The 15,553-nt window shown below is 34.2% G+C and overlaps 1 protein-coding gene across 2 annotated transcripts in view; it reads left to right on the plus strand.

The window, feature by feature from the left end:
• LOC129808238 (bone morphogenetic protein receptor type-1B) overlaps positions 1-15,553 on the plus strand; it is a 46,978-nt gene that overhangs the window by 10,594 nt on the left and 20,831 nt on the right. The window contains exon 1 of one of the 2 annotated variants that reach the window (XM_055858059.1): positions 11,616-12,376. The exons of the other annotated variant lie outside the window; for it this stretch is intronic. Within the exon in view, the coding sequence (XP_055714034.1) occupies positions 12,343-12,376 (34 nt within the window). The 5' untranslated portion in view covers positions 11,616-12,342. Of the gene's footprint in view, positions 1-11,615; positions 12,377-15,553 lie in introns of those variants that run through there. 2 annotated transcript variants of the gene reach the window in all.

Raw genomic sequence — 15,553 nt, forward strand, 5'->3', positions numbered from 1 at the left:
AGAAATGTATTACTCAATGTTGATCAACAGTAAAAAATCAAAATTTTGAAGAATGGTATATTTTGATTAAGATTGTTTTGAAAACATGCACAGCTTAAGCATGAAATGGTTAAGATTGTGCTGAAAACATGCACAGCGGCAGCGGTTGGACTTCATAAAACAGATGGTAATCGTCAAAACCGATACAGCCGTGCACATCTCAAGAATAAAATGGTTAAAATTGAGCATAAGTCCTGCATAGCTCAAACAAAATTGAATCTAAATTTTTAAGTTTTCTTCATCTTAATCGTTTTATGTTTAACAGCTGTGCGCGTTTTCAGCACAATCTAAACCATCTTATGCTTGAGCTTTCAGCACAATTTTAATTTAATATTTTAAAGTATTTTTTTATTTCAACTCAAAATCTTGAAAGAATAATAAGGACAAAATGCGATTTAGGAGCAAGAGGAGCGCCAAGAAAGCTCTGCAAGAAATTAGGTGAACCCAAAAAGCACCTGAAGGAATTTAAAGTGTCCCTTTTTACTTAAATATGAAATCATGCAAAAATATAAGGGCAAAATGTATTTTGAGACCTTTATTTGTGCCAAGAAAGCCTTTAGAACAGTTGGACACCCAGAAAGTGAGGGGATTAAAAAAGGCTTTTTCTTTACTTCAACGCGAAATTTTGATAAGGGCAAAATGCATTTTAAGAACTAGAGAGGCGCCCCAGAAAGTCTCCAAAGAAATTAAAAGTGTTAACGCAATAGATTATAAGGACAAAAGGCATTGTAAGAACTAGAGGGGATCTCCAGAAAAACTCAAAGTCTATTTTACTAAAATCTTTTTTACTTCAACATGGCAAGAATAAAGGGTCAGAAGGGGAATTCTGTAATTTTCGTGGCATTGTCACGCGTGAGTTCGAAATCTGACAATGCCAGTCGAGCTTTTTTTGTCATATCATATGAGTTCGAAAATTCAATTCACTGATTTTGTAATGAAATGCCTTTACTTTAGTGATATTATGCAAATACAGTCTGTCTTGGTTGATTTGTTTAACAACATTCATTGTCGTTTTAATTGCCAGAAATCTCAAATACGTGACTTCTGACAATGTCACGTGAGCTGAAATGGCAATGACATGGCTACAGAATCGCATTTTCGAAAAAGCTCTCCTGAGACTCAAACCCAATTTGTCATATGGCATTGCCAGAGCGTTACAGAATTTCCCTCCAGGGTTCAGTTGTCTAAAAAAAGAAACACGCCGCCCCTCCCGCACTCTCTTAGGTACGCTACTGCAATTAGGACGAGCCAAATTTTGTAAATCTTAAGTTTTTTTCTACGTTCTTAACGGATTCAATCCACGGTTCCAAATCCAAATTAATTAAAAACATATTGAAACAATTATAATTCGAAGCTTGAGTTGCCCGAAGGTAACGCGCTTTCCCCTACTAAGGGCACAATTTTAATGTGTAGGTCCTTGCAGATTTGATGGTGATATTTCTAACCGTTTAGTCTCTATGTGCTAAAAGCTAAACGGTAAGGCTTACTTTTCCTTTACAAAGACACTCTCAAAGACTTTTGAGAGATTTTTAATTTAAAACTCTTTCATTTATAGATGAAAGAGATCCCCTAATTAATTCGGCTCATTCAAAGTTACTCCTCTAATTGATTGCAAATAACCGAGTTTAATCTGAAATTGATCAAATTAAGGCAAAAATCCAAAATGTGCATTTATTTCAAAAGTGATCTCTTGTGTTTAAGAAAACCATAAACATCCGTACAACAAAAACGCGCCAGAGAGTTTCTTCACAAAAGTTTCGTATTGAAGATGAGTGTTTTTATCAGAATTTTATCGATATTTCATGTTGATTGTCAGATTTTTTTCTCTCTGTACCTTCTTCGTTCTTCAAGTCGCGCTCTTGGGGCCAATTGTGGATGTGGGGAGCTTCAAAGAGACGTTGGCGAGAAGATTAAAAGAATAAGGAGTAACAAGAAGTTGAGAATAAGAAAAAAAAAGTTGAAGCTGGTGTTACAAAAGGCAATCAGATTGAAATGTGGATACATAGGGTGAGATTGGTGCGGGCAAAAGACGCGACCAAAAGGCCAGACAATAACATTCTTAACACCTTAAAAGAAACACCAAGTTCTTTTGCCTTCTTTTCTGCATAAGCGATTTCCAATGAATTTCAATTTTTCTTCACACCATCCTGGGTGATGCTTTTGCGCCTCTCTTGGATATTTTTTTTATTATCCATCAGAGCTCCCTTTGGACATGGGTTTCTCTTGGTAGATTCTCTTTTTTTTATACCATCTCTTCTCCTCTTGGCTCCTCAATCTTTTTAAAGAGTTTCTTTTTGTATTAGAGGTATACCTTCATTGTATTTATTTTCATGCAATGAACGTTGAAGTGAAGTGGAAGAAGAAAGGAACAAAGGGATTTTGTGCTAAGAAAAGAGAGATTTCAATGCACATGATTTTTCTTTTTTTTCCTTTTGGAGCCTTCAATAAAACTTCTCACTGGCTTATAAGGTTCTTCCCGATATTTATTGCTCGTGGTGTTATTCAACAATAAATTTTCATTACCTGCCGAGAGAATTTTTTTTGTAATGTCTTTTTCTTTCATACTTAGAAGATGTGGCTTTACCCAAAAGATTTACCATGCAAGACAATATATAGTATTTTATTATAATGTTCAACATGTGATTTTGGTTGAAGCGCAACTAATGTGGTGTGACATGAGAAGGAAGAAGGCAAGGTGTCTGATTTCATTCCTTGATTCTCAATTCTTTCTTCTTTTTCCGATTCCAAGAGAGACTCCGAAAGAGTGTTAAAGGCAAAAGAAAATAAAAAAAATTAGCGCAGAGCTTCTCAAAATCTCTTATTTTTTTTAAAAAGACATTTGAATAACATCATCCCTGAATGACATCCACAAATCATATGTACAATCGTGAGCAAGATGTTGAGATTAATTGCAATTTTAATTGAATGAAAGATCAAAGATCGAGACACGATTGAGAATTTATAATTTTCACTCTTGATAATTCCCTCCACTTGACATTCTATTCTCTCCTCATTCTGATCTGTGTGATCTTTAATCAATGTGATGATTATTCTTTTTTCTTTTGCATTCTGTGATGCATTAATTCATCTCAATTGCATTGAGATGTCTCCAACCTGGGATTCTGCAAATTGCTGAAGATTATTCACTGTATGTGACTGTTTTTTTTCCAAGAATTTTTGTGGTAGATTGTTAATTTAACTGGTTATGAAATTGATAATAAACAGAAATACTTTTTTAATGGACACTGGTCTGGTGTCAGGCGTTGGGTGTCCTTTTTGCCTTCTTTCCGGAAATGTTAATTTTACCCTGCAGTATTCATCCACTGAGAGAAATCCGAAAAAGTTAAAATAACATTCCGGAAATGTTAATTTTACCCTGCATTTTTGATCCGAAATCGGTGTAAATATTACCCTTTTTAGATGTATTAGGGGTCAAATTAACCCTTTTTATGTTAGTTTTACCCTTAAAAAGGTGTAAAATTAACATTAAAAAATGTTGATATATTTTTACACCTAAAAAGTGTTAAAGTTCCGAGGAAAAAAAGTTAATCGCACCCCCGTTTTTTCTCAGTGTAGGTCAATAGGAAAAATACTACAATTCCTCTTGTCGACTTTTATTTAACTTCACTACTACACCGAGAAAAATGTGGATGGTAAAATTTACCATTCTCCATACAAAATTCTAATGGCCGGATAGTAAAAAAGTCACCCAGCAAACGCGATATTAAATTGGACTGTCAAAAATTGTAGAACCTATTGCATTGGATAGTAAATTCTAATAGCCGGATGGTAAATTCTAATATCCCGGATATTATATTTTACTAGCCGGATGGTAAATTTTACTGGCAGGATAGTAAATTTTACTAGCCGGATATTAGAATGAAAAATGTCGGAAAAATTTATTTTTCCTTATTTTCATTGGTTTTTGGCCATTCTTTGAGGGCTTGGGGTCCTTCTTGGATGACATTCTATGTATTTCAAGCCATTTTGGTGCGTGAAAATTGACGACTCCGCCGAGATTTGAACACGCGACCTTTGTGATGACAGTCCAGCATCTTCCAGCTGCGCCACGAATTCCTATAATGTATTCAAAGCATATCGGGAACTGTTGCATCGGCACACACGATATTCCAAAATGACATTCTAACAGCAGGATGGCAAATTTTACTGGCTTGGATAGTAATTTCAATCCAAATTACTATCCTCCGTTAAAATTTACTGTCTTCCAGTTAAATTTTAACATCTAATATGCGACCAGTAAAATTTACTTCCCGAATATTACAATCTAAGAGAGGTCAAGGTAAAATCTAAATGAGGATAGTAGATTTTACCATCCGGCTGTTAGAATTTACTATCCATAGGATAGTAAATTTTAAAATGTCAAGATGGTAGATTCTAAAGAAAAGTTTCTATGGAGGATGGTATTTTCTACTATCTTTTGAGGCAGTAGAATTTAAAGACACGATTTGTAGAAAATACCATCCAAATTTTTCTCGGTGTATATTTTACTTTAATTCCCGGATGTCATATGGGTCAATCTAGAGACCGAGAATAAGGGGATTCTCTCTCAAAAGATCGCCCTTGGATAATCCGGGGTGGATCTTCAGAATAGACGCTTAACCCAGTTCCGGAATTTCTCAAAATCCTAAATAAAAAGCAATTTTATTTTTAGATTCTAATGGATCATTTAGCCTTAATATTCAATCACGATTCAATTCACGATTTTTTGATAAAAAAAACATAGGATTGGATAATTAAAGATGGGTGACCTATTAGGTTCTCAAAAGGCAATACAATTGCTCGCTATTTAAGATTTTGAGACCTTCGGGAACTGAATTAAACCTCTTGTCTGAAGACCTCTTAACTTAAAATTCTCCAAAAAATCTTGACTAATGTGAAATTGAAAAAGTTAAGCCATATAGCTAAGCTTTATACGGGTTTCAGACTAGAGACTTATGGCTGAGACTTAGCGTTTAAGCCATGGTCTGAAAAGATCGAGTTGTGGCTAAGCCGAATAATTCGGAGACTTATGCCCGCTTCAGACTGGAGGTTTAGCCGAGTTCTCGAAGATCCCAAAAATCTTAATAACAAGCAATTTTATTGATTTTTCAAAATCTAATTAATCAGTTGCCCTTAGTATGCAATCCTAAACAATAATTTCCTAAAAAATATGTTTGATGGGGAATTAGATGAGTTGAGCCAGGTAGCTAAACCTTAAGTCTGAAGCCCGTATTAGACCGTCTTCAGACTAGAGGTTTAGCCATAATTTTCGAGGGTTTCAAAATCCTAAATAGCAACTATTTTAATTTCTTCTTCTAATTCAAATAGATTACTTTCCCTTAATAGTCCATTTATAAGTCAAAAATTTCCAAAAAATTTCGACTAATAAGAAATTAGAGAAGTTAAGCCTTATGGGTAAGCTTCAGGTCTGAAGACCATATTATGCCGAAAATAGACACAGGCTGAACCTGGAGAATATTCAGCTCTATAAATTTGGCGGTAAAGGATCAGCCCAAAACTATCATACACCGAGGATTTATGATTAAGGATTAGCGTTTACATCGTAAATTTCTATTAAATCTTCACACTTTGATTGCTGAAAGACTTCTTAAGTGCAATATCAATGGATTTTTCGTACAGAAAGGAGCACTCTGACCTTCCCATTACGCCAATCTTAATGCATTTTAAGATTTTGCGACATTGCGTACCATTACTCTCCATGTTTTTTCACCCAATTGACATTTCGAAAAGCACCCAAAAACACCCAAAGTGAAGCTTTTTATTTTCAGCACTAGCGCTGATGTCGCCTAATCCCCGTAATTTCACTAGACCTCATGAATATAGAAGATCAGCCTGATCCTCCAAATTATGGGCTGATCCGTGAGTGTATCGACACCAATCCTCATTTTTCGGGCTGATCCCTAAGTCGATCCCTGTGTCTATTTTGGGCTTTAAATCTGAAGCACGTATAAGATCGCCCACTGACAAATTGTGGCAGATCTCTTGAGTTTTAGGTTCCCAAACTCCAAACTAACGCATGGTTGCAATTGTATATGAGTTGCTCTCATGAATTTTAGCCTACAGGGGAAAATTGCTTTCATGCTGAAAATCGCAAAAACAACTTATCGTCTGTTATACACTGAACCTCGTATATTGAGTAATGTGTTGCAAATGTTTCGGTTTTGAATTTTACTTCAAATTATAAAGTATCTTTTTGAACCATGGTGTTTGAGTTCATTAAACCAACAAAACATTAGATCGATTAGGTCCTATACCCGTTCAAGAAAAAATGATAATGTATATATAGAAATGCATAGGTTGAAAGTTTTCTAAACGATGGGAATTTTCAAGTCACATAAAGAGACTCTTTCTTTCGTCTCTTGGATCAGCAATTATCGTAACTTCCTAATCACCTACATCAGTAAATCCTATTTACAACGACTTATCGATTCATAAACCAAACCTTTTACAAAGTTTTAAAAACCTGTTGATTTTATATGAAAGACGTTAAGTTTGAGAATCACTGCAAGTTAATCTATTCAAATTGTCTGGTGTAAAAATAATTGGTTTCTCAAAAGACTCACACAAGTGGGTTTCTTTCATTATAACGAATTTGTTGATGGACTTGCTTGTGGTTTCCAGAAAAGGGTAACCCCATCCTCTCTGTGGCTTTTGCATCACTCTATTTATGGAAGAAACCTGTTGATCCCAGATTTTTCTCCAGGTTTGGGCTTGCTGACACGTGAAAATGCGTCTTCGCAATGCGTTTTTCTTACATAGTACTTTCCTTCCTTTTGTGCAATTGTCCGGGGTCTCGGTAATTTGTATTCAAGAAACAATCGCCTCTGTCCTTCTTTATTAGGGTGCAAAAGAACATGATGTTGCAGGCCAGGCTGAGGTGGAGAAAAAAGGCAGAAAAGACAAGGAGAGACAGGCTACTTGAAAAGGGATTTTAGAATGAGGTCTTATAGAAGTTGATGGTGGGTAGATGGTTATGGCTTTGGTGTGTTGTGAAAGAGATCCAAGAAAGGAGGCACCAAAAGAAGACAAGAATTATGGGAAGTGTGTGTATGTGTGTGGAAAGACTCTATCGATGATCATGAACATACATTTGATATTGTACAACTTGTTGTGGGAATACTACGACGATTTTATGTAGGGGAAAGTGCCCATGCTTCATGATCCCAAGCTTCATAATGACTAAATTTTTCCTTTGTTTCGCAATAAATTTGACTCATCGCACCAAAATTTTGAAAACTAGGGGAAAGTGCCAGTTTTTTAAAATATATTGCGGGGACACATTTATTGAGAAGCACAGGAAAAGTTTAGTCGTTATGTAGCTTGGGACCGTGCAAAGTATGGGCACTTTCCCCTACAATATTTTTCCAAACCGAATTCAAGACACTGATAAAGTACTTTAATTTGCGAAAGCAATATCTATTGGGCGATTTTCCTCAAATGGCATGCAAATGTCAGAAGAACATCCAATAGATGGAGCTATTAATTGTTACAAAAGTTATTTTTAAGCTTTTATTATTCGAACAATTTGCAAAAAAAGATTCTCCATGGAAATAGTGCATTAAGTAAAAAAATCAGTCTAATGGGCCATTTCCATTGAGAAAATTTTCAGATTTTTCTAACTCTCACTTCATATGAAAGCTCACAAAAAGTTGCAGTTTTGAATACGAACATCTCGTTGACATTTGATTTAGTTTCTGGGTAAAAATGCATAAAAACAACCGAAGCCTTCATGAAATCACTGCTAAAGGATATCGTTGATCGTTTGGTTCGCAAAAACAGGAAAAGAGATAACGAGGAGTAATTGAAACCATTACCGCTTTAAAACAGTAACATTACTGTTTTCTGACACTTTGTAACGCACTTCTAACACTTTGTCCGCCTTTACCGTAAATCAGAGTTCTGAGCATACCGTATCCCCAATAAAGGGACATTTTCTCACTGTAAGCACTATTTTCATCTTCAAAGAACTCAAATTTACTTGAATTTCATCTAAAAACACTTTCACTTTCAAATGAAAAGAAGTTTTTGTGAAAATTCGCTCAATTTACAACTCATTGGTGTGCAAGTATTAGAAGAAAACTCAATGGATGGCGCTGTCCCCCATAGGAACAGTTTGGAAAACTGTTCTCACTTTTTATTTTTAAGCTTTTTTGAGCAGCCTGTTTTCATATGGAGTTGAAAATTTTCTAAGAAATTTATTGAGAAATTTCTCAATGGAAATGGCCCATAATTGTATGTTATTGTCAATTTTCTAATAAATTTTCAAACATAAATTAAGCATTGAAAATAAAATGGTAGTATTAGGTGAGATTCTTAACAATCTCACCTACTATAATCCTAACAAAATTTCATGTCGTCCGATCGACCTCAAACTTGGCCAAAATGTGTTTCAGCACTTCCTGATCACGAATATATATGTGGCTATTTTACGTTCCCGGCCGGCCGGCCGGCTGGCCGGCCGCTCTTTGGAGCTTAATAGCTCCTAAACTAAAAAAGATATCGACTTGCGGTTTTCGGCAAAGGTTATATATCGGGTGAAAATTGCAACTTGGTGCATTTACCCCCCACCCTCCACCCCTCCTTCCGCCATTTTGAAGACCCCCCTTTTTTTGTTTTCTCAATAGCTCCGCCCCTATGGCATCGAGCGGGCTCAAATTTTAGTATGTTATAGCTGGGCCTTAGAGCTTTCCATCAATACTAAACTTAAGGTCCCCCGACCCCCCTGACCCGAGCTATAAGGGTCCAAAAAAAATTTCTTAAAATGGCCATAACTCCGGTTCTAATTGTCAGAATTTAAAAAGTGAGGGCTTTTTGGAAAGCTCTCGTGAAATGCCACTTCCCCTTCTAACATCGCAAGTTCATAAAACCACCGCTAGGGGCGCTATTATTAAAAAGAAATTTTTTAAATCTTATAAGTTAAATAACTCAAAAATTCCATTGTGCATCGGGCTGAAATTTTAGTATGTTGTAGCCGTTGATTATACCTATCAAACAAAAAAAACCTTAAATCGATCCATAACCCCTGACCCGAGCTATAAGGGGTCAAAGTTCGAACATTGACCGGCCTCTATCTCCGGTTCTAACTAACATAGCGACCTAAATTTTACCTTTTTGGTTTCGTCTCGACGAGCACTTTCAGATGGAAGTTCAAAAAGTCACCACAGGTGGCGCTGTGATAGCGTCAAAATTCATCGAAATTCAAAGTCACTTTTCTCAAGAACGGCATTGTGCAAGTTGATGAAATTTTAGTATGTTGTAGTCCAGTCTAGGACGTTTCCAAAATGGTGCGTAAGTGCGCTGTGGTTAAAACAGAACCGGAGATATGAGGGGTCAAAGTTCACGAAATTCAAAAAATCATATCTCCGGTTCTATGTGACCGATTTTGATGAATGAGGGCTTAAACGAAAGATCTCACCAAATACTACAACTTTCTAAAATATTTGAACTTCGTGGGACCAACACCGGGGGCGCCACAGTCGAAAAACCAATTTCAATATAACATAACCTCAATTATCTCGACTGTCGCTGAACCGATTTTGATGATTACTTCGACATAATTATAGAGGACATTTGTCTCTACATTTTGTCCATACATCATTTTCCGCTCAGACTATGCTATCACTCCGATTTTGCCGTTTAAGTGTGAAAAAATTGATTTTTCCCATAATAACGCTTTGAAATCACTCAGATGCCAATTTGACTGCCTCTACTCCACAAAGACACTTAAAATATGGTTTTAAATGGAAAGTCCCACAAAATACAACAATTCTTTGATATAGTTGAAGTTCAACAAATGACTACTTGGGGCACTCTGGATGAAAAAACAAGTTAAGAAACAAAAAACATCGATTATCTTGGCTTCTGAGTAATCGATGAGATCATGTTCTATGGGAAAATTATAGAGTACATTCTGGTCTACATTTCACCCATATATTACTTTTGTGCCAGTTCATCCAAATCCTTGATATTTTGGTTTCAATACAAAATTTGTATAATTTCACGAATTTGATTTAAGATAACTGAATGGCGTCTCCCAACTTCAGCTCCAAATCGAATTTGCATGCATTCCGAGTTAGCTCACGTTAAGAATCTCACCTACATAAGCCGGTTAGGATTATCTGTCCCTTTCAAGAATTATAGTGCTATTCCAATGAAAAGGGAAGCGTTTCTCCTGAACATTTTTTTAGTGCTTAACTGTTCTCAAGTGCCTATACACTATCAACTATTCTTTTTCTTGGTCTCCATCTCGACTGTTCTTCCCAGTCCTCGACGTGTGCTAAAACCACCAAACAGTCGTGACAAGAACCAACACAAAGAAAAGTCGATAACGCAGAAGCAACTGAGAACAGTAAAGTAGGGGAGACTGGGTTAAAAGTAACAAAACGGATATTTTATTTTTTTACAAGCTACCCTAGCGCCCCAGAAATTTCTAATTAGTGCAGTTTTATAGGAAATTTACTGCTTTACAACTTTGTGAAACTCATTTTTCTCTATTTTGTAAGGAAATACATTTATCGAGCTGTTTTCTAAAAGGTAATTTTGTGACCATTCTCAAAAATGCTGGGGCAAATAGAGCCAGGTATGGGATATAATCACATTTTGATTTGCTTTATTACTATCTTTCGTAAATTACAAAAAATAGCTAGGTGACATATTTTCATAAGAAATTTATTCCTCTACACCTTTTTAAAACACAGATTTCTCTATCTGAACGAGAAAAGCGCTTTTCAAGCTATTTTAGAAAAAAAAAAAACACACAAGAGACTGCAAATCGTTTGACCAATGAAAACAAAAAGCGGGAGATGTAGAACTGATGTTTCATTTCGCCGTGAGACATCAGAAATTGCTTCGATCTTTGTTACTTTTTGCTCCATACCTTTTGTTACTTTTTACCCCAAGTGGTAATTTTTAATAGAAGGATTTCTGGAGAAAAGAATCTTTGTAAAATTCTAAAATAGACAGTGATTTCATATTCAAAGAATTCAAATCATTTAGGAAATACTTACCAGTGCATCAATTTTGAAAAATAAATGGGTAAAAATTGATATCTGTTGCAAGGAAAATAATTCAAAAATAGGGCTAAAAATTTCAATATTTTTTATTTTCTGAATTTCTTGTTCGAATTCCGAGAAACTTACGACTTTGAAGAAGGTCTATGGAGGCCATCTATGGAAAAAATTTCAAGCCGCTATCTCTTTTATCTTGGAAGATATTGAATTTTCAAATTTTCAATTTGTTACTTTTTACCCCAGTCTCCCCTACTAAAAAATTCAGGAGCAAGATTTTCCGTTTACATTTTTCATTGCAATACTATTATGCCTTTGCAACTTTTCAATATTTTTTCTCCTCCAATATTAAAAGTTTGATTTTTTTAAAATTAGAGTTAAAAATGATTTTATAAAATCTCTAAGAATGACTGAATACAATGGCTCAATATGTTTGTCTTCTGTGTTCATATTTTACGATACGGTCTTTGTGAAGAATTATCGAAAAGACTGAGATTGTGATTTTTCTTGCCTTTGCCTCTTGCTGAGTCCAAGAAAACTAAACAGTCTCAGTTGAGCTTCCCATGGAAGTTGACTTGTTTGCTGATTTAACTCTTCAACCACTCACTTTTCTGACCATTTGGTCCGAATTTGTGATTATTGGGTTTATTTTTAAAAGTTGAGAATTTTGACATCGTCACGATTGTTGAAGGATTTCTGTGATAATGTGATAAGGACATTTTAAATTGGTATTTTGTTGAAGTTTTTAGTGTTCTAAAAATAATTTTGAATTCTTTAAATGAGATTCTTGATAGTGATTTATTGACAATTGAGGTGTTGCTCGTGGGTGTATATCTTCAGTGGAATGACCTAAAGTTTTAAATGGATTATCCAGGAGAATAAAATGATATTTATTGATGATATTTATGGGGTATAATATTTTGGGGCAAGTTTAATACAAAAAAAAAGAGAGGGGTCTTTGAGTTTAAAAAAGAAGTGAATTGAAACAGGTTTCCAAAAGCAATTCATCCACGGGATTGAAATAAAAGTGTGAAAATAAGAAGGAAAGAGAAGACTTTTTTAAACACTTTGTTGAAGAATCTTCAGTTTTTTTTTGGTACTGTGTGAGGCACATCTATAATATTTGATGGTTTTTAGAAGAGAAAGAAGGAGTGTTGTATATGCTTTTGGACCATAGAGAACGATCTTTGTGAGAAAACGATCTCTTCGAAAAAAGAGCGAGACCTTTTACGAGAAAAATCTCCGTATAGTGCGCAAACATTTGTGAAACCCAGACATGGCGCCAAAATCGAGAAAGAAGAAGGCACATGGTAAATATTCATATAACCAAAATGAAAACACATTTCTCGTTATTTTTTTTTCCATCTATATAAGTTCTTCCCTGACTTCTTGTCCAACAACAAACTAAGACTTAAAGTCCATTTGGCTTTTTTTTTAATTTTTGAATATTAGGAAGAATTTTCTTGATACACAAAACCACAGCAAGAGACTTCAATGGTCAGTGAAATGACGAGATAAATTAGTTTTATAATTCTTTAGCTGTGCAAAGTGAAAAATGTCTCTGGGATGGTCATAAATCACGACAGCTAATAAAATCAATTTTCACCGTGGTTTTTGATGGCCAAAAATGTCGTGGCTTAGTAAGAGGAAAATTATGGGGATAGAATTTCCAATGAGGGGGCTTGTCCCCAAAAAAAAAAAGAAACACAAAATGCCCACACACTCCGAAAACGTTTAGTTTTGGGATATTTTGTTACTGAATAATCATACACATATTGGGATGCTAAAGAAAGAAGAGGTGGAAGATCATTAAATTGAATTATAATTTAGTGAGAGAAGCTACTTGATTACAAAGCGGTGAACAAGACAAATTACATCCGCATCGTGTGTCTCGATTAAATTACAATAATAAGAAGAGTTTAACCTTTTTATTGTATCACTTTTTTTTGTTCTCTATAAAGCTCCCCCATTCAGCATTTTTCCATTTATACGAGATCGTTTACGTTGAAGTGTTGGCTGGGAGAAGGAAAAAGTGCAAAAATTATTATGAGAGATACCAGGAGCTTTTGTTGATTGCTCGATTTGCTTTGAAATGCTAATTGCTTAGGTTACAGATAGATAAATTTGCAATGCTCTAACGGCGTTATCACACTTGCACATTAAAATTTTAATGTGATTCACATTAATTGTCGCTTGTGAGCGTCAAAATATGCTATTTCTGTCTTTGAGTCACTTAATATTTTGGGGTTTTCTATTTATTGATAAAAAAGTGGACTTGGCCTGCAAAAATAAGTTTAAATTTACCTAAAGCACAAATATTTTTCACATTAAAAAATTAAAGAGAAAATCGCATTAATTTTTCGCATTAATGCTATAAATCAATTTATATCAAATTTTGCGGGCCAAGTCTACCTTTTTATCAACAAATAGATCAAATTTTGAATATAAAATGATTCAAACATACAAATTACACATTTGAATTCTCACCAGCGACAATTAATGTGAATCATATTAAAATTTTAATGTGCAAGTGTGATAACACAGTAAGAGTACATTTTCCTTGTGATTAGAGACAGAAATTTTCAGCATCCATCGTCGTCTTAGCGTTGGAAACCAACCTCCATAACAAAACGGCGGAAATGCTCCTTCAAAAATTTTCTATGTCAAGCAGGTTTTCCATGATTTTGCTCTGAAAATAGAATACTTTGGGGAATCCTTTAGGGACATCTTGCTGAAGAATCAAAGTTTCTCTTTCATTAACTCTTTCGGGATTCCAGCATGCGACAAGCCAATTATACGATTTTGACAGGGCTTTTTATCTTGTTAAATTTAGTACTTCATTTTTATTTGTATATTTTTATTGCTTTAGTTTTATAATTTGGTTCCTTGAGCTTAAAAAAAAATTGTACTGCATTCATCAAGAAAAAAAGCCATGTCCAACTTGTACCAGCGAATTGTCCAACTTGTAACACTATATGTCCAACTTATATCACTTCACCCTAATTTCAACAACAAAAATAGAAAAATTTACCAAAAATATGAACAATTTGTATCATATAAAAAACAAAAACTTCAGATACATTGAAAAAATATTTCGTAAAATTATTCATAAATGTTTGTGAATTCTTATTGGGGACTTACAAAATGCTCGTAAATCTTATAACCCACAAACAAGTTCGTAAAAGTTCGTAGTTTTTTCAGAAAGATTTTTTTTGTGCCTCCCCTTTAATCCCCTTGCTCAGGTCTTAGGCCTTAGACCTATTTTGACCGATATTCTATCCAATAAATTACCTAAAAAGTATCAAACTATCAATAACTTTAAAAAATAAATAATAAATAACAGAAACGGACTACAACAGACTTAAAATCCACTCCTATGAGTGAATATAGCTAGACTACCACAAATATTGTTCGTAAGATGATTATTTGACGAGCATTTTTTTTAATTTTACAAACATTTGTTTGCAAATGTTTGTAAACACAATAAAAAAAGTTCGTAAAATTTTGTCATTTGTTCGTAAATTTTTGTTTGTCTGGGGAACATTTTACGAACATTTACGAACAAAGGTTTGTAAAAGTACAAAAAAGTGTTCGTCAAGTGATTATGTTATGAACAATGTTTGTGAAAAAGTACAAACTTTTACGAACTTGTTTGTGGGTTATAAGATTTACGAGCATTTCGTAAGTCCTCAATAGGAATTCACAAACATTTACGAACAATTTTACAAAATATCTTTTTCTGTGTAGTAATTTTAGATAGCAAATAATATATAAAATACTTTTACAAAACCTTCAGACATTTTGGCTTAATTCTTTTGCATCTTTTAGAATAAAAAAAATATGGATATTCTAGAAAAAAAAACAATTGTATGTCAATTGTTCAGTACAGAAAAAAAACAATTCTTTTTCCTAGAACATTTATATTTTTGTTTGATTCTAAAAGGTGTAAAATAGTTAAACCAAAATTTTTGAAGGTGTTATAAACGTGTTTTATAGGGTGAAAGGAACATGTACTGACACTTTAAGAACTCGTTTCAGGACCTGTTGACACCCTACTCTGTACCATTTGGAATACGAAATTCGCAAACTTATCGAAAAACGCAGATTAATGAAAAAACGTCATATTACTTAGATTTTGTTAGATGCATTAAATGAATTTTAACATTTTGACAAAAGTGTCAATAGGGGTTCCCTGTCGAAGAGGTGTTCCTTCGACCCTATGTTGTTACAAATTGTCGAAAACCATTACACTTTCTTTTGAATATTTTTCCTTGATTTAAAAAATATCTAAAATAATTATCTGTAGTTTCTATTTATTATGATACTGATCATATTTTTAGTAGATTGTACCATTTTTATTTTTGAAATCACTATAAGTTAGCAATATTTATTAAAAAAAATGGTTAAAACAGAGTTGAATTTATCATATTATTTCTATAGGTCTTAGCTTTTATGACCCCGGCACACCTTTTAGATCGGGAAAATTT

Source organism: Phlebotomus papatasi, chromosome 3 (genome assembly GCF_024763615.1).
Source record: "Phlebotomus papatasi isolate M1 chromosome 3, Ppap_2.1, whole genome shotgun sequence".
NCBI classification, from domain to species: domain Eukaryota; kingdom Metazoa; phylum Arthropoda; class Insecta; order Diptera; family Psychodidae; genus Phlebotomus; species Phlebotomus papatasi.